The sequence below is a fragment of the Podarcis vaucheri genome (genome assembly GCF_965113315.1).
Source record: "Podarcis vaucheri genome assembly, chromosome: 2".
Taxonomy (NCBI): Eukaryota; Metazoa; Chordata; class Lepidosauria; order Squamata; family Lacertidae; genus Podarcis; species Podarcis vaucheri.
The window spans coordinates 129,580,254-129,601,958 of NC_138760.1; the positions used below are offsets into that span (position 1 = coordinate 129,580,254).

At 44.1% G+C, this 21,705-nt stretch overlaps 1 protein-coding gene across 2 annotated transcripts; it reads right to left on the reverse strand.

Moving 5' to 3' along the window:
• Nucleotides 1–1,822: 1,822 nt before the first annotated feature.
• Nucleotides 1,823–20,567, reverse strand: LOC309527325 (uncharacterized protein). 2 transcript variants are annotated; one of them, XM_082214072.1, is made up of 6 exons: nt 20,524–20,567; nt 14,619–15,209; nt 11,747–11,873; nt 8,143–8,225; nt 7,017–7,143; nt 1,823–5,400 (listed from the first exon to the last, which is right to left on the reverse strand). In XM_082214072.1, the coding sequence occupies exons 2-6, from the start codon at nt 15,015–15,017 to the stop codon at nt 4,217–4,219; spliced, it is 1,920 nt and encodes a 639-aa protein (XP_082070198.1). In that variant the 5' UTR covers nt 15,018–15,209; nt 20,524–20,567; the 3' UTR covers nt 1,823–4,216. The 2 variants fall into 2 exon arrangements, with proteins under 2 accessions (XP_082070198.1, XP_082070199.1); XM_082214073.1 differs by lacking the exon at nt 20,524–20,567 and having other exon boundaries at nt 14,619–15,226.
• Nucleotides 20,568–21,705: the final 1,138 nt, after the last annotated feature.

Consider the following 21,705-nt stretch of genomic DNA (forward strand, 5'->3'; position numbering starts at 1 on the left):
CCATTGTCTGTTATTTGCAGAATAACAAAATAAGGTGATGCTTGGGGGATCGGTCCCTTGAGTTTTGGGGCAAGAAAAAAAGAGAACTAAATCACTATGATTCCTATAATTAGGAGGTGAAGCATCACCTCCACCCTGTACAGGGTGGCTCAAGGAGCAGGTGCAGAGCTGGAGGAAAACAGATCCACAAGAGGAAAGGCCATAGCTCAGGGGTAGAGCATTTGTGGGGACCTCAGCAAGGGGAATTAGAGTTAAGGAGATGTTGCAGAGCAGCATCGTGTTGTGCAGATGCCTGATTATCCTCTTCCAAAGCAGCTACTTTATTCCAAACTTAAAAATGGAAAGCATAACGCTGGTGGTCAACAAGAGAGGTTTAAAGACTCTCTCAAGGCAAATCTTTTTAAAATGTAGTATAAACACCAGCAATTGGGAAACACTGGCTTGTGAGCGCTCCAGTTGGAGAACAGCCTTTACCAAAGCTGTCATGGACTTTGAATCCAGTTACAGATAGGTAGCCGTGTTGGTCTGCCATAGTCAAAATAAAAAAATTCCTTCCAGTAGCACCTTAAAGACCAACTAAGTTAGTTCTTGGTATGAGCTTTCGTGTGCATGCACACTTCTTCAGATACACTGAAACAGAAGTTGCCAGATCCTTCTATATAGTGTGAAGGTGGGGAGGGGTATTACTCAGAAGGGTGGTGGGAATGGGAGATTGGCAGATAGCTGAGATGAGCCTGTTGACGACTCTTAATGACTGCAATAGGTCTTACAGGAAAAGGCAAGGGGTGAGAAAGTGAAAAATGTCTTAGTCATGTATAATGAGATAAGAATCCAATGTCTCTGTTCAGACCAGGTCTCTCCATGGTTTTAAGTTTGGTAGAGACCTGGTCTGAACAGAGACATTGGATTCGTATCCAATGTCTCTGTTCAGACCAGGTCTCTCCATGGTTTTAAGTTTGGTAGAGACCTGGTCTGAACAGAGACATTGGATTCGTATCTCATTATACATGACTAAGACATTTTTCACTTTCTCACCCCTTGCCTTTTCCTGTAAGACCTATTGCAGTCGTTAAGAGTCGTCAACAGGCTCATCTCAGCTATCTGCCAATCTCCCATTCCCACCACCCTTCTGAGTAATACCCCTCCCCACCTTCACACTATATAGAAGGATCTGGCAACTTCTGTTTCAGTGTATCTGAAGAAGTGTGCATGCACACGAAAGCTCATACCAAGAACTAACTTAGTTGGTTTTTAAGGTGCTACTGGAAGGAATTTTTTTATATGGACTTTGAAGACACTCAAACTCAGGATTCAAGGGAGAAATGTGCTAAGAGGAAGGCACGCTTGGCAAATCCACACCATGATCAACTTCCACCCGGGAACCTATGTCCCCACTGTGGAAGGACGTGTAGTTCGAGAATTGACCTCCACAGTCACTTACGGACTCACTATTAAAACCGTGTTTATGGAAGACAATCTTACTCGCTACGAGTGATTGCCAAAGAGAGGAGAGAGATTTGCATTGCAAGCAGATCTCAGGTTCAATCCCTGGCATATCCAGGGAGAGCTGGGAGACACTTCTGCCGGGATCCCCGCGGTAGATGCGATAGTACTAGACCGCCTATAGCCATTTGGTAATGAATGCATTTCGACAAAGCAGCTGTGCTCAAGCAGCCAATAGGAGTTGCAGAGTCGCTACCTTGCAGAGCCTATATCCCTCAGGAGCGGGCTGTCCTCTGAACCATTCCAGGTGTCCCAAGAAAGCCCAAAGAGGCTTGAGGGCATCAGATAATCCCTTCTCACACAGTAAAGAACTCGTGTGTCCATAAGTTATCCTTTATTGATTTGCTTTCAATGCTTATGCCTTTCCTTTCCATATATAGTTCAATGCTGCTAAGGAAAATGATGATGATGATGATGCTAATAATAATAATATGCAATTAAAAGCAACAACATATGCGAGCACAAACGAGAAGTATTTCAAAAGGAAGAGAACAAAATCTACAAGCCAGAAATAGAGCGATTTGGGGGTGAGGGGAAGCAACAGTGAAAATATCCCACAAAGGTTACGTATCAATTATAGAGGGAGCCTGGATAGCTCAGCTGATTAGAGCATGATGCTGATAATACCAAGGTTGCAGGTTCGATCCCCGTCCGGGACAGCTGCGTATTCCTGCATTTCAGGGGGTTGGACCAGATTATCGTCAGGGTCCCTTCCAACTTTATGATTCTTTGTGAGAGCTGAGAGAGTTCAGAACTCTTCTTTGTGTGGAATAAGGATGAAGAAATCATTTTAATAGAGGGCTTTATATCCCCTTTTTCTTCTATTCCATCTTTATTGTCTTGCTTTTGTTATTCTTGCTCTTTTCCCTTTTTTATAATAGTTTCAGCCTGGACACTGAGGTCCAGCGCCGAGGGCCTTCTGGCAGTTCCCTCACTGAGAAAAGTGAGAATACAGGGAACCGGGCAGAGGGCCTTCTCGGTGGTGGCACCGCCCTGTGGAACACCCTCCCATCAGATATCAAGAAAATAAACAACTACAGTGGAACCTTGGTTTTTGAACTTAAATCTATTCCGTAAGATCATTCAGCTTCCAAAAAGTTCAAAAACTGAGGATCAATGGGCTGGCTGCAAAGTCAATGGGAAAAATGAAAAATGTGGCTTGGAAGCTGTACGGCTTCTGAAAATCATTCGAAAACGGAAGCATTCACTTCTGGATTGTCAGCGTTCCGGTTCCAAATTGTTCAGCTTTGAGTGTTCGACAACCAAGGTTCCGGCTGTATCTGACTTTTAGAAGACATCTGAAGGCAGCCCTGATTAGGAAAGCTTTTACTGATGTTTTACCATGTTTTAAAGATTCTGTTGGGAGCCGCCCAGAGTGGCTGCGGAAACCCAGCCAGATGGGCGGCGTATAAATAATAAATTATTATTATTATTATTATTATTATTATTATTATTATTATTATTATTATGCTCTTATTGCATTTGATGTTGAAAACTTTCAATATAAATTGATTACACACAAAAAAGGAGAAGACAGCACCAAACAGAAAGCAGAAAGGTACAAAAACAAACTTCACAGACAAACAGCTTTCCATTTTGCCTCCTCTCCCACACCATCCTAAACAGGGAGATTAAAAGATGCTGCAGTGAAGATGCTTTGTGAAAATACAAGGCGCGTAAACCAAATATGTATGTTACTTATGCAATCATGGCCATGCAATATCTAAAAGAAAAAGAAGGAAGGAACATTGAAAATATCCCACAAAGATTATATATCAATTATGGCAAATCAATCAATCAAATCCAACCTCCAAACACTGAAGACCTCCCTAAAATAAACCAGCCTTATAAACATGTTCACAAAAATTACTGGCCTGCCACTATTATTTTCTTACCCTCATGCTGGGCTGGAAATAGTGCCAGAAAACCCCATCCCTCCTCTGGCAACCCACTTGCATTTTGTGCTGAACTCAGAGAGGGTACAGAATACTGCCCCCCTCACTTGCCTGCCCACAATTCCTTGTCTCCTAAGGCTATCAGGCTAGTGCTTAAACATAAGGCTGGTCTTAACACTGCAAGGAAAGGCCATGAATCAGAGAGGAGGGACAAATCACCAAGGATAGCTCAGTTGGTACAGCATGAGACTCTTAATCTAAGGGTCAAGGGTTCAAGTCCCAGGTTGGGCAAAAACATTCCTGCATTGCAGGGGGTTGGACTAAGTGGTCCCCGCGGTCCCGTCAAACTCTACGGTTCTGTGAAATCTCCATGGGTAGGGTGTGGCGAGAGAAGAAGGCCTCTTCCCAGGCGTAGGTTTGGAATTGACAAGAGGGCCTACGTAGATGACCTTGATCTCCAAGCATGCTCATATGAGAAGCTGGTCCAACAGAAACCATGGTCCAAAACCAGTTTCGCAATCTGTATCATGGTTAACTCTTGCATCTGCCAGACTTGAAGCTTTCATTCGTTTGTTCAGAATAGTATGAAAACTTTCTTTTTACAGAAATCGTAAGTGCAAAAAATGGAAGTACAAAATAAGAAGTCCACAGTAAGGCAAAACCTTTCTTTGGGCCAACTGAAATGTCACAAAATAAGTCAGCAAGCTCTTCAATTCTCCGAAAGCTTCTTTTACGCTCCCCAACACTCCCAAGTATTCATTTGGGGCAGAGGAGTTGAATTCCCTGTGTGGGTTCTCTGATGGCTAATAAGAGCTGTGCTAGCAACAGGGTTCTTGCTTAATCTCAGGAGCCATACACTGGCTTTCCTCTGTGAATTCCCCTAGAGGGCATAAGATGGATACGCCATCTGAAGCCATTTCAACGCTCCAAGCAATGATGGGTCTCCCAACCCCAGCGTGAACTTTTTGGTGTCTGTTTAGATCTGCTTTTCTGTAAAACCTCTTCCCACATTCCAGACACTGGAAAGGTCTCACCCCAGTGTGGATTCTCTGGTGTGAAGTAAGGTCCGTTTGCTGCCTGAAATACTTCCCACACTCCGGGCACTGATACGGTTTCTCTCCTGTGTGTATGCTTTGATGGGAGGTGAGGCTCTTTTTCTGACTGAAGGTCTTCCCGCACTCCTGACACTCGTATCGTCTCTCTCCAGTGTGGATTCTTTGGTGTGTGAGAAGGTTGGACTTGTCGTAAAAGCTCTTTCCGCAGTGAGAGCACATGAAGGGTCTCTCCCCGGTGTGGATTCTCTGATGGGAAGTGAAGCTCGTGATTTGGCTGAAGCTCTTTCCACATTCCGTGCAAGTATATGGTTTCTCCCCCGTGTGGATTCTTTGGTGTCTAGTAAGGTGTGGCTTATCGTAGAAGCTCTTCCCGCATTCCGAGCAAACGTACGGTTTCTCCCCAGTGTGGATTCTTTGGTGGGAAGTCAGGCCGAAGCTTTGATGGAAGCCTTTTCCACATACCAAGCACTGATATGGTTTCTCCCCTGTGTGGATTCTTTGGTGGATGACCAGGCTCGATTTGTCGTAAAATCCCTTTCCACACTCGGAACACTTATACGGTCTTTCTCCCGTATGAATTCTTTGATGTGACGAGAAGCTTGCTAGCTGCCGGAAACTCTTTCCACACTCCAGACATTTGTATGGCTTCTCTCCTGTGTGGATTCTCCAATGAACGTTAAGGTCTGACTTGCGATTGAAGCTTTTCCCACATACTGGGCAGACATTTTTTCTTTGCCCTTTCTGTTTTCCCTGCTGAACTAAGATTTCGGGGAAATTGTCACCCTGCCACATAACAGATTCGTTCATCCACATCTCCGTTTGATTTCCTTCCTGCTTTTCTGGCTCAACTTGATCTCCAATCTCCTCTTCCATTTCTAGATTCTTGTTCCTTTCCGACGACTCTCCATATGTCCCTTCATCAGTGTTACGCTCCCACGCATCACCTTCTGGAATACAGAGAGAGAAACTTGGTTAGAGGACAAATAATAATAATAATAATAATAATAATAATAATAATAATAATAATAATATCTTTATTGTCATTGCCCCCATCGGGGACAACGAAATTACTTGACTGTTCCATAAAAACACTAATTAAACAATACAATATAATACAGCAAGGGAGATTGATGACTTTCAAAGTCTGGGCTTCCCATTCAGGGCCGAGATCGCTCTGGAGAAGAAGCTGTTCTTAAAACGGCTCGTTCTTGTCTTCATCGACCTGTATCTCCGTCCCGACGGCAAGAGCTCGAAGAGACAGTGACCACGATGCGATGGATCTTTTACTATGTCCAGTGCCTTCCTATGGCACCTTGTGGCATAAATCTGCTCTAAGGTGGAGAGTGGGCAGCCAGCAATGCTCTCTGCTGCCTTAACAACCCTGCACAACCCCATCCTGTCCCGGATAGAACAGCTTCCGTACCACACACATAAGCCATAAGTGAGCACGCTCTCAATGGCAGAGTGATAGAAGGCAAGCAGCAGTTTCTGCGGAAGATGGTTTTTCCTTAGTATTCTCAAAAAGTACAGCCTCTGCTGCGCCTTCTTCACAAGTTCACAGGGGAACAAGAAGGAAGTATTTTTTTAATCACCCATCATGCCAAATATACTGCTGCAGAGGAGACATCATACAGGTGTAGTTCTGCTTCCACATTCTTTCCAAAGACTTATAACTGCTCTACACATCCAACAGAAGTTCCTAGACTGTGCCTTCCAGATTTGATTGGGGCTGCACTTGAAGATGACTTAGAAACTTCAACTGGTCCAAACTGCAGCGGCCAAATTACTGTCTGGGGTTCCATTTAAATCTCATATAGCACATGTTTTCAAACAGCTGCATTTTTTTATCCCATCTCAGCTGCATGTAGGTTGATCTACCCCTTTTGCAATGAACAGACCACACACTACTAAGTAAGTTTAAAATGCTTTACTTACAGTTCCAAGCTGCACTGGGTACCAGGCAACGGGTTAATTCCCAGGCCCAATTCAAGGTACTCATGCTTGTGTTTAAAGCCATAAATCATTCAGGCCCCCAATATATGAAAAACTGCCTCCTTTCCTACAGACCTCCAAGAAGCCCACCCCCACCCCCCGAAGCTCAGGATAGTGATGGTGGCAGACTATAAACCGTAGAACTCCCTCCCCACAGAAGTGTGTCTGGCAACTTCATGACAGTGGTACCTTGGTACTCAAATGGCTTGGCTCCCGAACAAATTGGCTCCCAAACGCTGCAAACCCGGAAATAAGTGTTCCGGTTTGCGAAAGTTTTTCAGAAGCCGAACGTCTGACGTGGCTTCTGCTTGAGTGCAGGAAGCTCCTGCAGCCAATCGGAAGCCACGCCTTGGTTGTCGAACAGTTTTGGGGGTTGAACAGACTCCCAAAACGTATGAAGTTCGAGAACCAAGTTACCACTGTATATATGCTTTAGACAAACCTCTTTAACCTGGCCCTTGACACCTGAGAGGAATATTTTCAAGATTCACTGTATATTTTGTGACAGCATTTTTAAAAGTTGTATTGTATTGTAACAAATGGATGGGACTTAACAAAGTGTGGCCCTTACCCAGAGAGGCCACGTTCCAGTAATTCTCCAGTTGCACCTCCCCGTGCAGAGCTCTTTGGCCCGGATCCAGCAGAGCCCACTCCTCCTCGGTAAAACACACAGCCACTTCCTCAAAGGCCATGGGACCCTGAATGGGGAAGAAAATGCCACGTCCTTCAAGTTATATGTGTCTTACATTTATACATATATATCTTGGGCTAGGGTATTTTTAGTGGAGAGCAGTTGTTGTGGGAATGGTTGTTGCTGTTGTCGCTGTTCATTTCTTGCACCTTTATTTTGGATATTATTATTTATGTGGAAATTGTTCAATTGGGTCGTGCGCTTTTTGATGCTTCGCTAATTGTTTGTGACTACTTTGGTGGTGCTTGTAGTTATCTAATTTTTTTATATGTTGTAAGCCACCTTGAGCACGATTTTAACTTTGGAAAGGTGGCATACAAATTAAAGATTGACAATCAGATTCTGAAAGATTTCTGATTTGCAAGAAATGAGCGTCCCCTTCCAAACCACCTCACCACCCCTTTGGAGTCAAACTTTTGCCTAAGCAAAATAAGCAGAGCTCACAGCCTCTGTTGTGTGTTGTTTGATGGGTTTAACATCTCTATCAACATATGACAGACACCCGATATACACTCGTACCTTGGAAGTAGAACAGAATCTGTTCCGGAGGTCCGTTCGACTCCCAAAACGTTCAGAAACCAAAACACAGCTTCTGATTGGCTGCGGGAAGCTCCTGAAGCCAATCGGAAGCTGGGGAAGCCCCATTGGACGTTCAGCTTCCAAAAATAGTTCGCAAACCGAAATAGTCATTTCTGTTTGGGGGCCAAAACTAAGGTGTTCAAAAACCCAGCTACGACTGTATGCACTTAGACTAAGCGTTAGGAAGAATTTTCTGACGATAAGAGCTGCTTCACAAGTGGAACAGACCCTCTCAGAAGGTGATGGACTGCTTCATTGGAAGTCAGGTGGCCATCTGTCAGGGATTCTTCGGGTGTGATTCCTGCACTGCAGGGGGCTGGACTAGCTAACCCTCATGTGGTCCCCTCCATCTCTACACTTGTGTGAACCTATGGAATGTGGAGGCACCCCAACCATCCTGTGTACATGTTTTTCTGACGGTCCTTACCTGAGTTGACTGTGCAGAAGCTGTTGCTCTGTCACAAGTGAGGGATGATTCAGAGAGGGTCAAGGACAACACACCATTGCCTGCTACAGAAGATGGCGAAAACAGATGTTGTTTTTGCTTTTAGAATACCAGTGCTGCTAATAATAATAATAATAATAATAATAATAATAATAATAATAATAAATATTAATAATATTAATAATAATAATTTTTATTTATACCCCACCCATCTGGATGGCTCCCAATCAAGTGTCAAAAACAATACAGCATTAAATATTAAAAACTTCCCTAAACAGGGCTGCCTTCAGATGTCTTTTAAAGATAAAATAAAAAAATTCCTTCCAGTAGCACCTTGAAGACCAACTAAGTTAGTTCTTGGTATGAGCTTTCGTGTGCATGCACACTTCTTCAGATACACTGAAACAGAAGTTGCCAGATCCTTCTATATAGTGAGAAGGTGGGGAGGGGTATTACTCAGAAGATAGCTGAGATGAGCCTGTTGACGACTCTTAACAACTGCAATAGGTCTTACAGGAAAAGGCAAGGGGTGAGAAGGTGAGAAATGGCTTAAAGATAAGATAGCTGTTTATTTCCTTCACATCTGATGGGAGGGCGTTCCACAGGGCGGGTGCCACTACCAAGAAGGCCCTCTGTCTGGTTTCCTGTAACCTGACTTCTCACAGGGAAGGAACTGCCAGAAGGCCCTCAGCGCTGGACCTTAGTGTCCGGGCAGAACAATGGGGGTGGAGACACTCCCATTGGTATACTCCCATTCAGGTATACTAGACTGAGGCCATTTAGGGCTTTAAAGGTCAGCACCAACACTTTGAATTGTGCTCGGAAACATACTGGGAGCCAATGCAGATCTCTTAGGACCGGTGTTATGTGGTCTCGGTGGCCACTCCCAGTCACCAGTCTAGCTGCCACATTCTGGATTAATTGCAGTTTCCGGGTCACCTTCAAAGGTAGCCCCACGTAGAGCGCATTGTAGTAGTCCAAGCGGGAGATAACTGCTGCTGTTATGCCCATGCCACCAACTTTTTTTATTGCTTGGTTAATTTGAAGGGGCAATGGCGCTCTAAAAGGTATCAGCACACAATATTTCTCTAAAACGCTACAAGTATAATGCAATGATTTCATAATCACAATGCCAACCTGAACTCCTTTGGGAGGGAATGGTGGGATATAAATCAGATAACAAACAAAAGGAATAATACTTCTAAATATAAGAGGTAACAACATCCACAACTGATGAATGGGTTAATAAAATTAATGGGCTGTGTTGAAACGGCAGCGCTAACTGCCAGACTAGAAGAGTGGAATTTCTTCTTGTTAGGTTTATATTGAATGTATTGTTATGAACAAGAAGGCAGTAAAGAGATCTGAATTATAATGTCTTTATCAAACAATATGGAAAGTTAAAGAAAAAACAAAAATGGTTATTTGTGATGTAGCTAAGATGGATTATGTGAAAATTTAATAAAATATAAATATTTCAAAAATACTACTAAATATATATACCACCTTATAATATAATGTAGCTGTGCATATTAAGGCATTTAAAAGCAGGCTAAAATCTTGGCAACCCTGAGGATAATTGTGACTGCTTTAAACTGTTTTTAGGATGTTTTAAATTACCGTATTTTTCACTCTATAAGACGCACTTTCCCCCTCCTAAGAAGTAAGGAGAAATGTGTGTGCATCTTATGGAGCAAATGCAGGCTCCATGGCTTCAGCGAAAGCAACGCGAAGTCTCCAGAGCACAGCCAGGAGAGCAAGAGGGGTCGGTGCGCACCGATCCCTCTTGTTCTCCTGGCTTCGCTTCGCTGGAGAGGTGCTGCGCAGCTTTCCCTCTCTGCGCAGCGCCCCTTCAGCGAAGCAGGAGGAGAAAAGGAAGGGGCTCCGTTTTTCCTGCCACTTCGCTGAAGGGGCGCTGCGCAGAGAGGGAGAGAACATTTTTTTCCTTGTTCTCCCCCTCTAAAACTAGGTGCGTCTTATGGTTGGGTGCGTTTTATAGAGCGAAAAATACGGTATGCTTTTTACTAGCATGCTGCGATACTGGGATATAACTTGAGACAACTACAACAAAACAGTACTTGGTAACAAGATAATATAAAGGTAAAGGTACCCCTGCCCGTACGGGCCAGTCTTGCCAGACTCTAGGGTTGTGCGCTCATCTCACTCTATAGGCCGGGAGCCAGCGCTGTCTGCTGACAAGCTGCATCTGGCCAGCCAGCGCAGCACACGGAACGCCGTTTACCTTCCCACTAGTAAGCGGTCCCTATTTATCTACTTGCACCCGGGGGTGCTTTCGAACCGCTAGGTTGGCAGGCGCTGGGACCGAGCGACGGGAGCGCACCCTGCCATGGGGATTCGAACCGCCGACCTTCTGATCGGCAAGTGCTAGGCGCTGAGGCTTTTACCCACAGCGCCACCCGCGTCCCCAACAAGATAATATAGAGGGACGTAAATAATCATCAACAGCAATAAAACATTATGATCACCAAGTCATTTAATTTGCCACTTTCTGATTCCCCATAGATCAGTTTTAAAAAGAGAGAGGAGGGAGAAGAGGAGAGGAGGAGGAGGAAAATGTTAAAATTAAAATATAAACATAACTGAAATGCGTGGTAAAACAATTACATTGAATCAATACAGTGGACGCTCGGGTTGCGAACATGATCCGTGTAGGCATGTTCGCAACCTACAGCACCACATGATTCGGCACTTCTGCGCATGCACAAAGCATAATTTAGTGCTTCTGCCGAAACCCGGAAGTAACCTGTTCTGGTACTTCCAGGTTCGGTGTGGTGTGCAACCCGAAAACGCGCAACCTGAAGCATCTGTAACCTGAGGTATGACTGTACATTAATTAAAACAGGAGACAAGATGGGATTCGACTCCATTGTGTGTACGGAACAAGATCTACTATTGCAGTGGGATTTTTCCCTCTCCCCAAAGCCTGCTACAGTGGTGCCCCGCAAGACGAATGCCTCGCAAGACGGAAAACTCGCTAGATGAAAGAGTTTTCCGTTTTGGAGGTGCTTCGCAAAACGAATCTCCTATGGGCTTGCTTTGCAAGACGAAAATGTCTTGCGAGTTCCTGCAGGGTTTTTTTCCTTCCCCCCCTTTTTCTAAGCCGCTAAGCCGCTTATCAGCTGATCCGATAAGCCGCTAAAAGCCACTAATAGCGCTAATCCGCTAATCCGTCAATGGGCTTGCTTCGCAAGACGAAAAAACCGCTAGACGAAGAGAATCACAGAACAGATTCTTTTCGTCTTGCGAGGCACCACTGTAAATCTGTTCTGGAGAGTTAAGAGAAAACTCCAAACAGATTTAATCTTGTCGTGCAAACAGAACTTGCTCCGTGCAGTCAAACCCAGCTTAGAGTTAAGGTGAATTCAACCCTCAGGCTGAGAGAGGAATAAGCTCTGGGAGTTGTGGGGGTAGGACCCACACTCAGAGATGGACAGGCACCCCCCACAGGCAAGATCAGCGACTCATTAATTACAGGCTTCCACAAAAAGGAAGAAGGAGATCTAGACTTTTTCCTGCAGAACGTCATAGCACCCAGAAACTCAAGGAACGGGAAACCCTCCCTTACCCAGTGACACGTCTTGAGTCCGAATCTCTGGCGCGATTCCCACACAGAGTGACTTCTTGCAGGCATTAGGAACGTCCTTTTCTGACTCGAGGGAATCAGCGACCGCTTGCGGGAGGGACCGCGGCACCTAAAACAGCAACCAAGATTTTATTCAGGGAGCAGGGAAGAAAACTAGGGGACTGGGATGGATTTTCACCATCTTCTTCTTCCAGCTCTGCAAAACTCTGCAGCACTCAGTGGGGCTGAAACAGGAACACAGGAAGCAGAGAATGGCCCACCTGCCACCAGGGTGGATTTGATTTAAATCGAATTGATTTAAATCACAATTTATATCATGATTTAAATCACAATTTATATCATGATTTAAATCACTAGTAGCTTTTACAGTTATATCAAAAATTACTGATTTCGTTATACTATTAGAAATACATAGGCAGATAATAATGAAATTACAGTGGTACCTCGGGTTACATACGTTTCAGGATACATACGCTTCAGGTTACAGACTCCACTAACCCAGAAATAGTGCTTCAGGTTAAGAACTTTGCTTCAGGATGAGAACAGAAATTGTGCTCTGGCGGTGCGGCGGCAGCAGGAGGCCCCATTAGCTAAAGTGGTGCTTCAGGTTAAGAACAGTTTCAGGTTAAGAACGGACCTCCAGAACAAATTAAGTCTATTGTGAGGTTGGCTGTTTACATTTGGACAACTTTCCTGCTGTACTTTATCAGAAGGAGAAAAATCGTCATATCCTTAATAATAATTTAAACAATTTATTTAACTAAAACAATAACATTATCGCATATGTATCCATGTTTGTTAACTGATGTGATTAAATAATTTTATTTTTTTAACGGAGTTTTAGCACACATGAAAAACTTAAAACAAATCCTTATTTCCTGATAGTCTTTCCTTACTTCCTTATAGCCTTTCGACTGTAATGTAACTTAAATAGAAAACTGTCTTTAGGAAGATTTTCCTCCAAAAGCATTTTATTTTAAAAATCCGATTTAAATTTAAAAAATCCAATTTAAATCCAAAAAATCTGATTTAAATGAAACAAACCAGATAGGCAGGATATAAATAATTAATTATTATAAATTATTATTATTATTATTATTATTATTATTATTATTATTATTATTAACTCCCTGGAGACCTAGAGATGTGACAATAGACTGCTCTGCCGCCTTTCTTTTAGCAAATGTTTTGTGACACTGGGGAAGGTTACTGATTGCCAAAAATTGGAAAAGCAGCAGCGTCCCAACTAAAACAAACTGGTTATCTAAATAATCATCTCAGCTACCTGCCAATCTCCCATTCCCACCACCCTTCTGAGTAATACCCCTCCCCACCTTCTCACTATATAGAAGGATCTGGCAACTTCTGTTTCAGTGTATCTGAAGAAGTGTGCATGCACACGAAAGCTCATACCAAGAACTAACTTAGTTGGTCTTTAAAGTGCTACTGGAAGGAATTTTTTTATTTTGGTTATCTAAAATGATGGAATACTTCCATATTGCCGAACTAACAGGGAGGATAAGAGGAGATATGGTGCAAAAAGTGAATAAGGAGTGGGCTATCTTTAAGGATGTATGGAAGTGAGAGCTGGACCATAAAGAAGGTTGATCGCCGAAGAATTGATGCTTTTGAATTCTGATGCTGGGGGAGATGGTTGGACAGTGTTCTCGAAGCTACAAACATGAGTCTGACCAAACTGTGGGAGGCAGTGGAAGACAGGAGTGCCTGGCGTGCTCTGGTCCAGGGGGTCACGAAGAGTCGGACACGACTAAACGACTAAACAACAACAATCTTTCAGGAATACATCAAAATTTATGTGGAAAAAGTAGAATTTCTGACAGATACTGAGTGAATCCAGAAAATGATTAGAGCGAAAGGAGAGTAAAGTTAAGATAAAAGAAGAGATTAAAGAAATAATGAAATGTGTTTAAGCCAGTTGGAAAAATAAAGTAGCGTAACAAGAATGGGTGGAAGTCAAGTCACTTGGTGGGTGTCTGTGTGGGCTAGGTGTGTAGGTATGTTGAGATGTATAGTATAGGTAAGTATTATATAGAGTAATGTAGGTACGTTTTATGTTCGGAAAATTGGGTAGTGTGTTGTGTACATGTATTGTATAAATGTACAGTGGTGCCTCGCAAGACAAAATTAATTCGTTCCGCAAGTTTTTTCTTCTTGCGAGTTTTTTGTCTTGCGAAGCACGGTTTCCCATAGGAATGCATTGAAAATCAATCAATGCGTTCCTATGTAGACTGTCCGGGGACAGAGGGGAAGCGCCGCACGCCTTCCCCTCTGTCCCCGGACCTGTTTAAAGCAAGGGGCAGCGGGGAGAAGATTGCTTCTCCCTGTTGCCTGCCCCGCAATCTCCGGGGACAGAGGGGAAGGCGGACCTGTTTTAAAGCAAGGGAAGGGGCAGCGGGGAGAATCGCTTCTCCCCGTTGCTCTGCCCCTTGGGACAGAGGGGAAGGCGCGCGCCTTCCCCTCTGTCCCCTCTTTTGAAGCAAGGGGCGGAAGGGAGAAGATCGGTTCTCCCTGTTGCCGCCCCTTGATTCAAAAGGGGTCCGGGGACTGTCCCCGGAGATTGCGGGGCTGGCAACGGGGAGAAGGGATCTTCTCCCTGCTGCCCCTTGCTTCAAAAGAGGTCTGGGGACAGCGGGGAAGACGCGCTGCACTTCCCCGCTATCCCCGGAGCTTGCGGGGCAAGCTTCGTTTTGCAAAGAAAGCCCATAGGGAAATGCGTCTTGCGAAGCGGCTAAGAAAACGAAAAACTCCTTCGTTTAGCAAGTTTTTCGTCTTCCGGGGTACCACTGTATATGTATGTGTTTTGTTAATAAAAAAGATGGAAATATTCTCTCACCTGTTTCTCCTCTCCCTGCTTCTTCCCCTCCTCCTGGCTCAGGAGGAAGCCTTCTGCCAGGGCCACTGCCTGGGAGCTGGTCTCCGCTCCGCACTCCCTGACCCAGTTCTCCATCTCCGGGGGGAGGACAGCCAGGAACTGCTCCAGGATCACCAGATCCAGCATTTGGGCCTTGGTGAGCCTTTCTGGCTTCAGCCACCGACGGCAGAGACTGTGGAGTCGGCTGCAAACCTCTCGGGGTCCCTTGGCCTCCTGGTAGAGTAACCCTCTGAAGCGCTGGCGTTGGTCATCAGAGCTGGCATCGTCCACACCTGGGATCTCTGGGACAGACTTTTCCCTGTATCTCCCACGGCTCCCAATCTCAACAGCGTCAGGGCCAGCTGCGGTTCGCTCCTCCATCTTCGCTCTGTACTTCCAAGGCGGCTTCCGAGATCGCCGTAAAGATATCCTCCCGCCAATTTCTCTCTTGTTAAAGCCAAGAGCTGTCCGGATCGGAGGCTTGCAAAGGGTTGGAGTTCTTCTGCGTGGAGCAAAGGTATTTTCACAAGCCAGTGCGGACGATTCCAGCTAGCAACCAACTGGGGCTTCTGCCTGCAGGAAAAACAGGCCAGTGTTAAGGCTCAGTGAGAAACCAGAGATTGAAGAGCTGTTTGGAAAAATAAAATAAAATACTGTTTGTAATGCTGTAACCTGCCCTGGAACCTTAGCGTGAATGGCAGGTAATAAGTACCGTATTTTTCACTCTATAACATGCACCCGACCATAACACACACGTAGTTTTTAGAGGAGGAAAATCCGTAGGCATGCCACCCATAGGCATTCCCTCCATAACACGCACAGACATTTCCCCTTACTTTCTAGGAGGAAAAAAGTGAGTGTTATGGTGCAAAAAATACGGTAAGTAAGTTATGCGCCCACATGCGGTGGTTTTGCCTCTAGGTCTCTACAGTGTTGGCGACACAATCTTTGATCGCATTTCTAAAATCACTGGGCCGCCCACAAAGTAGCCCCTTCTCTTGTTTTCCCTGGCCTCAAACTCCTCCATAAATATCTTCTTCATTTCCTCTTGGCTGCAGCCAGATCAATAGCTGGAGGCTGGAAAACGTCCTCTGATTTTTTATTATTACAGTGGTACCCGTGGTTGCGAACGGGATCCGTTCCGGAGTCTCGTTCGCAACCTGAAAAGAACGCAACCCGCGTCTGCGCAGGGCGCGATTTGCCACTTCTGTGCATGCGCGTGACGTCATTTTGCGCATCTGCGCATGCGTGAGTGGCAAAACCCGGAAGTAACCCATTCCATTACTTCCGGGTCACCACGGGACACAACCTGAAAATGCGCAACCTGAAGCAAATGTAACATGAGGTATGACTGTATTATTATTATTATTATTATTATTATTATTATTAATAATAATAATAATAATAATAATAATGCCTCAGTTGTCAAACAGAATCCTTTCTGGAAGACAGTTCGGCTTCTACAACGTTTGAGAACCAAGGCACAATGGGCAGGTGGCAAATTCCATTCAGAAAATTGTGAAACATTGTTCATGAAAGCAACAACGGCAGCCAGAATATTAGTGGCAAGAAATTGGAAAAATGAAGCAATACCTACAATAGCAGAGTGGCAAACCCTAATGATAGAATATCTCCAGCTAGCAAGAGAGATCAATCGAAACAAGAGTGTATATAAAGAATGGAGAATATTGAAAGAATACCTAAAAAACTATTGTAAGAATAAGTCTCTCCTGGCAGAACTAGAGTGATTCTTGTAAATAAAAGGTGGAAATGATATTGTGTTTGCATGTACGAAAATGATTAAGTGAATTTGAGACTGTGCATTATAAAGGAAAGAATAGATAGAGTAAATGAAAATACTGCGAAGTCTTTTTTAGCTAATTCACAGTAATGTTTTTGTTCTTTTATGTGAGGTTGTATTGATCTGAATTTATGTGTAAATATGATATGGCATTTACATATATGAAACGTATATGTATTTTTTCTCTTTTTTATTTTCTTTCTTTATTTTTTTGCTTCATGTTTGTATTAAAAGTCATTGCGTTTTGATATTTTTTAATTCAAATCAATAAAGATTTATTTTTTAAAAGGAGGGGGGGATTGAGAATTGCGCCTCGGGAGCCATTCAACTTCCAAGGCACGTTTGAAAAATTCAAAGTGTTGGTGCTGACCTTTAAAGCCCTAAATGGCCTCGCCCAGTACAGTGGTACCTCGGGTTACATACGCTTCAGGTTACATACGCTTCAGGTTACAGACTCCGCTAACCCAGAAATAGTGCTTCAGGTTAAGAACTTTGCTTCAGGATGAGAACAGAAATCGTGCTCTGGCGGCACGGCAGCAGCAGGAGGCCCCATCAGCTTAAGTGGTGCTTCAGGTTAAGAACAGTTTCAGGTTAAGAACGGGCCTCCGAAACGAATTAAGTACTTAACCCGAGGTACCACTGCATACCTGAAGGAGCGTCTCCACCCCCATCGTTCTGCCCGGACACTGAGGTCCAGCACCGAGGGCCTTCTGGCAGTTCCCTCCCTGCGAGAAGTGAGGTTGCAGGGAAACAGACAGAGGGCCTTCTCGGTAGTGGCGCCCGCCCTGTGGAACACCCTCTCATCAGAGATCAAGGAGATAAACTATATGACTTTCAGAAGACATGTGAAGGCAGCCCTGCTTAGGGAAGTTAATGTATGGTGTTCTACTGTATTTTTAATATTTTGTTGGGAGCCGCCCAGAATGGCTGGGGAATCCCAGCCAGATGGGCAGAGTATAAGTAATAAATTGTTGTTGTTGTTGTTAAACAATATTGATGAATATTATTATTATTATTAAACAATATTGATGAATTTTTCAAATGTGGAAAAGAGGAAGCCGTTCCAGTTTGCATACAGAGACCCGTTCCAGTTTGCATACAGAAGAAACAGATCTACTGATGATGCTATTTCCATCGCCGTCCATACTGTATTGAGTCATCTAGAACGACAGGGAACCTACGCAAGGCTGTTGTTTGTGGACTACAGTTCTGCCTTCAATACAATTCTGCCAGACAGGTTATTTCTTAAAATGACCAACTTGGGTATACATCAGAAGATCTGTCTGTGGGTAAGGAATTTCCTGACTGATAGGCCGCAGACAGTGAGAATGGGACCTTACTATTCTTCTACTCTAGTATTAAGCACAGGAGCCCCTCAGGGATGCGTGCTAAGTCCCTTTCTCTATTCTCTGTACACATTTGATTGCACCCCACTGTATAAGTCCAACACAATCATCAAATTTGCGGATGATACAACAGTGGTGGGGCTCATCAGTGGAAACGATGAGACTGCTTATAGGAAAGAAGTACAGGGGTTAATTCAATGGTGTAAAGAAAATAATCTTATGCTTAACACCAAAAAAACCAAAGAACTCATAATTGACTTTAGGAGAAAGAAAAGTGTATTTTTACCATTGCACATAAATGGCGAGGAAGTGGAGAGGGTTGGTAGTTTTAAATACCTGGGCATTTATATCTCGGAGGACCTCTCATGGACTGCAAATATTAATATGGTTGTGAGGAAGGTGCAGGGGAGGTTGTATTTCCTGAGAATGCTCAGGGGACTGAATCTATCCCAGCACCTACTTCTGTCCTATTATCATAGTACCATCGAGAGTGTCTTAACCTATAGTATATTATCGTGGTATGGGAGCAGCTCTGAAACGGATAAAAAAGCTTTACAGAGAACAATTAAAATTGCCCAGAACGTTATTGGGCTCCGACTACCAACCCTGGATGAGATCTTCACGTCTCGCATCTTGAAGAAGTCATATAACATTCTGAGAGATCCCACCCACCCTGCTCACAACTTCTTTGAACTATTGCCTTCGGGCAGAAGATATAGGACAATGAAAACACGAACCACACGCCTTCTGAATAGTTTCTATCCAAGAGCTCTGATTGCACTAAATAACGATCTCAGGGCCAGTTGCAAGGTTTAGTAAGTAGGGAGTAGAAGGAATGAGATAGGTTTTAGGTTATGTTATGTTTTTAATAGGTCATGCTATATTCTGGATTATGTTATGTTTTATATATTATGTCTAAATAGGATGAGAGTTCAGAGATACGTGCAAATGTATATGTGAACCCGGTCTTTGGGTGGGTGTTTGATTTTCGTTGTTGTGTATACTGTGTATATACGGACAATGACAATAAATTTATCTAAATAATTAAACAATATTGATGAAGGTGGACCAGTGGTCCTTATAGAGGCCTATTCAAACCACACATTTAAAGAACTGTGATATTTCTGCATAGCAGGGGTTGGTCTAGATGAGCCTTAGGGGTCCCTCGCAACTCTACAATTCTATGATATCATGTTAAACATTCATGGCTTCCCCAAAAAAAAACATCCTGGGAGCTGCAGTTTGTTAAAGGGGTGTTGAGAGTTGTTAAAAGACACACCCCCCCACTACATTTCAGAGTTTCCTGGGAAGGGGGGTTGATTACTAAGCCACTCTGGGAATTTTAGCTCTGCGAGGGGAAGGGGGGTGTCTCCTAATAGCACCCTTAAAAAACTACAGTTCACACGGTGCTTTGTGGGGAGGGGAGGCACGACTGTTTAAAGTGGTATCTGAGTGCTTTAAATGTACAGCGTGAACGTACAAGGACGGCTTACTCTTTTCCAATTTACACAGCAGGAAACTGGGGTTTACTCAGTTAAAAGCGGATTCAAGCATTCTGTTGCCTTGGGGGGCAGGATCTATTACATTTTTATTTTTCCTTTTTGCAGTTTGTAACTGTCTTTGCAGGAGGAGAGTTATTTGTCATTCTCTGCCTTTTGCGTTCTCGTTTTGTATTTTTAGGTTGTCAACCGCCCTGCGATTTTCAGGAAACGGGTGGTATACAAAATTAATAACTAATAATAATAATAATAACATGAGGAGGTTTGAGCTCTGCAAGCAAAACGAAGCGGAGAGAATTGCTTTAAGCACCGTGCAAGCTTTCCGCAAAGCGAAGCAAATCAGGCTTAGGGCTCAAGAAAGGAGACCGTCTGGAGAAGGTCCAAAAAGTCTGGCTTTTAATTAGTATCCTGGGTAGGCAAACTAAGGCCCGGGGGCTGAATCCGGCCCAATCACCTTCTAAATCCGGCCCGCGGACCGTCTGGGAACCAGCGTGTTTTCACATGAGTAGAATGTGTGCTTTTATTTAAAATGCATCTCTAGGTTATTTATGGGGCATAGGAATTCGTTCATTTTTTTCCAAAATATAGTCCGGCCCCACAAGGTCTGAGGGACAGTGGACCTGCCTCCTGCTGAAAGAGTTTGCTGACCCCTGATTTATATTAATCGTGGGCCTTTGGCGACAGTTGTGCAAACCTATAGACCCATTTTTAATTAATTAATTTTTATAATGAATGATTTTAGAATGTTGTTTATGTTGTACTTTTGTACTGTTTTATTGTTGTTGGCCGCCCTGGGCCCGGCTTCGGCTGGGGAGGGCGGGATATAAATAAAATTTATTATTATTATTATTATTATTATTATTATGCGTTTGAATCCCCGCCCCCAATAGTGACAGCCTGGAGGTGCCCCCCCGCCCCTCCCTTTGTAGGGACTGAAAAAAGAGGGGTGGCGCAGGAGATCCCTGCCTGCCTCCTTCTGCCTGCCTTGGGCTTCTCTCCCCACGGGACCCGACCAAAGCCCACTCCTCAGCAATGCATTGCAGCGCATTGCAACAATGCAACGTATTGCAACGCTGTAATGCAATGCATTGCAACAATGCAATTCACTGCATTGCAAGAATGCAATGCAATTGCAACAGTGCAATGCAATTGCAACAATGCAACGCCGTCCCCTGCTCTCCTCGGAGCTATTTCCCTCCCTGGGGAATCTCCCCTTCCCGGAGAGGCCCTTTTGCACTCACCAGATGCTCTTTTGCCAGGGGAATGGTGGCAGGAGGGGTGGGGGGGGTGGCGCAGGCAGGAAGTGGGCCTTCCTCTTTCTTCTGAGGTGCCTCTCTAGGAAGGACGGCTCTCTCGCGTTAACCTTTAGACTGCTGAATTCCCCCCCCCACACACACCCGCGCTCCCTGCAGCAAGTTTGCTCGTAGAGGAGCGCGTTGCCTTGCGTTGCCCGTTCTTCTATTATTATTTTTTTAAAGGCTTCTAGTTAATTTTACTTGCTCATGTTTTATTTTGATGTGAAGTGGCTTTGAGACTGTGTGTGTGTGTGTGTGTGTGTGTGTGTGTAAAAGAAGCAGCCCAATGCAATATAAAAAAATAAGCAGGACGTTTAAAGCACCAAAAAGGAATCCCATGAACTGTTGTTTAAGCCGCACAGAATTGCAAACCCCTGCGCCCTTAGAAAACTACAGTTCCCATGATTATTTCTGGGAGGGCATGTTTTAAACCGGGGTTTCCCAAACTTGGATCTTCAGCTGCTTTTGGACTACAATTCCCACCATCCCTGACCACTGGTCCTGCTAGCTAGGAATGATGGGAGTTGTAGTCTTAAGAAACAGCTGGAGACCCAAATTTGGGGAACACGGATTTAAATGTATGGCGCACAAGAACGAGAGAGAAAAGTCGCTCAGACAAAACTTTTGCGCTTTTCTAGCCTTTCTAGATATTATCTCTTGTCTCCTAAACTCCTCCCTGAAACTCTGGCGAGCTGCCTGAACTGCCTCGTTGGCTAAGATCACATGCGTATAGTACAAATTTTTGTTAAAGGATTTGTTAGGAGATCCTTCCTTCGCAGAGCTATGATTAAAATAAAAAAAATTCCTTCCAGTAGCACCTTAAAGACCAACTAAGTTTGTTCTTGGTATGAGCTTTCGTGTGCATGCACACTTCTTCAGATACACACGAAAGCTCATACCAAGAACAAACTTAGTTGGTCTTTAAGGTGCTACTGGAAGGAATTTTTTTTATTTTGACTATGGCAGACCAACACGGCTACCTATCTGTAACTAGAGCTATGATTGTCAGAGTTCCCAGCCAGATGGTCGGGGTATAAATAAGTTGTTGTTGATGATGATCACACTTCAAAACGACCTTGACAGATTAGAGAACTGGGCCAAAACAAACAAGATGAATTTTAACAGGGA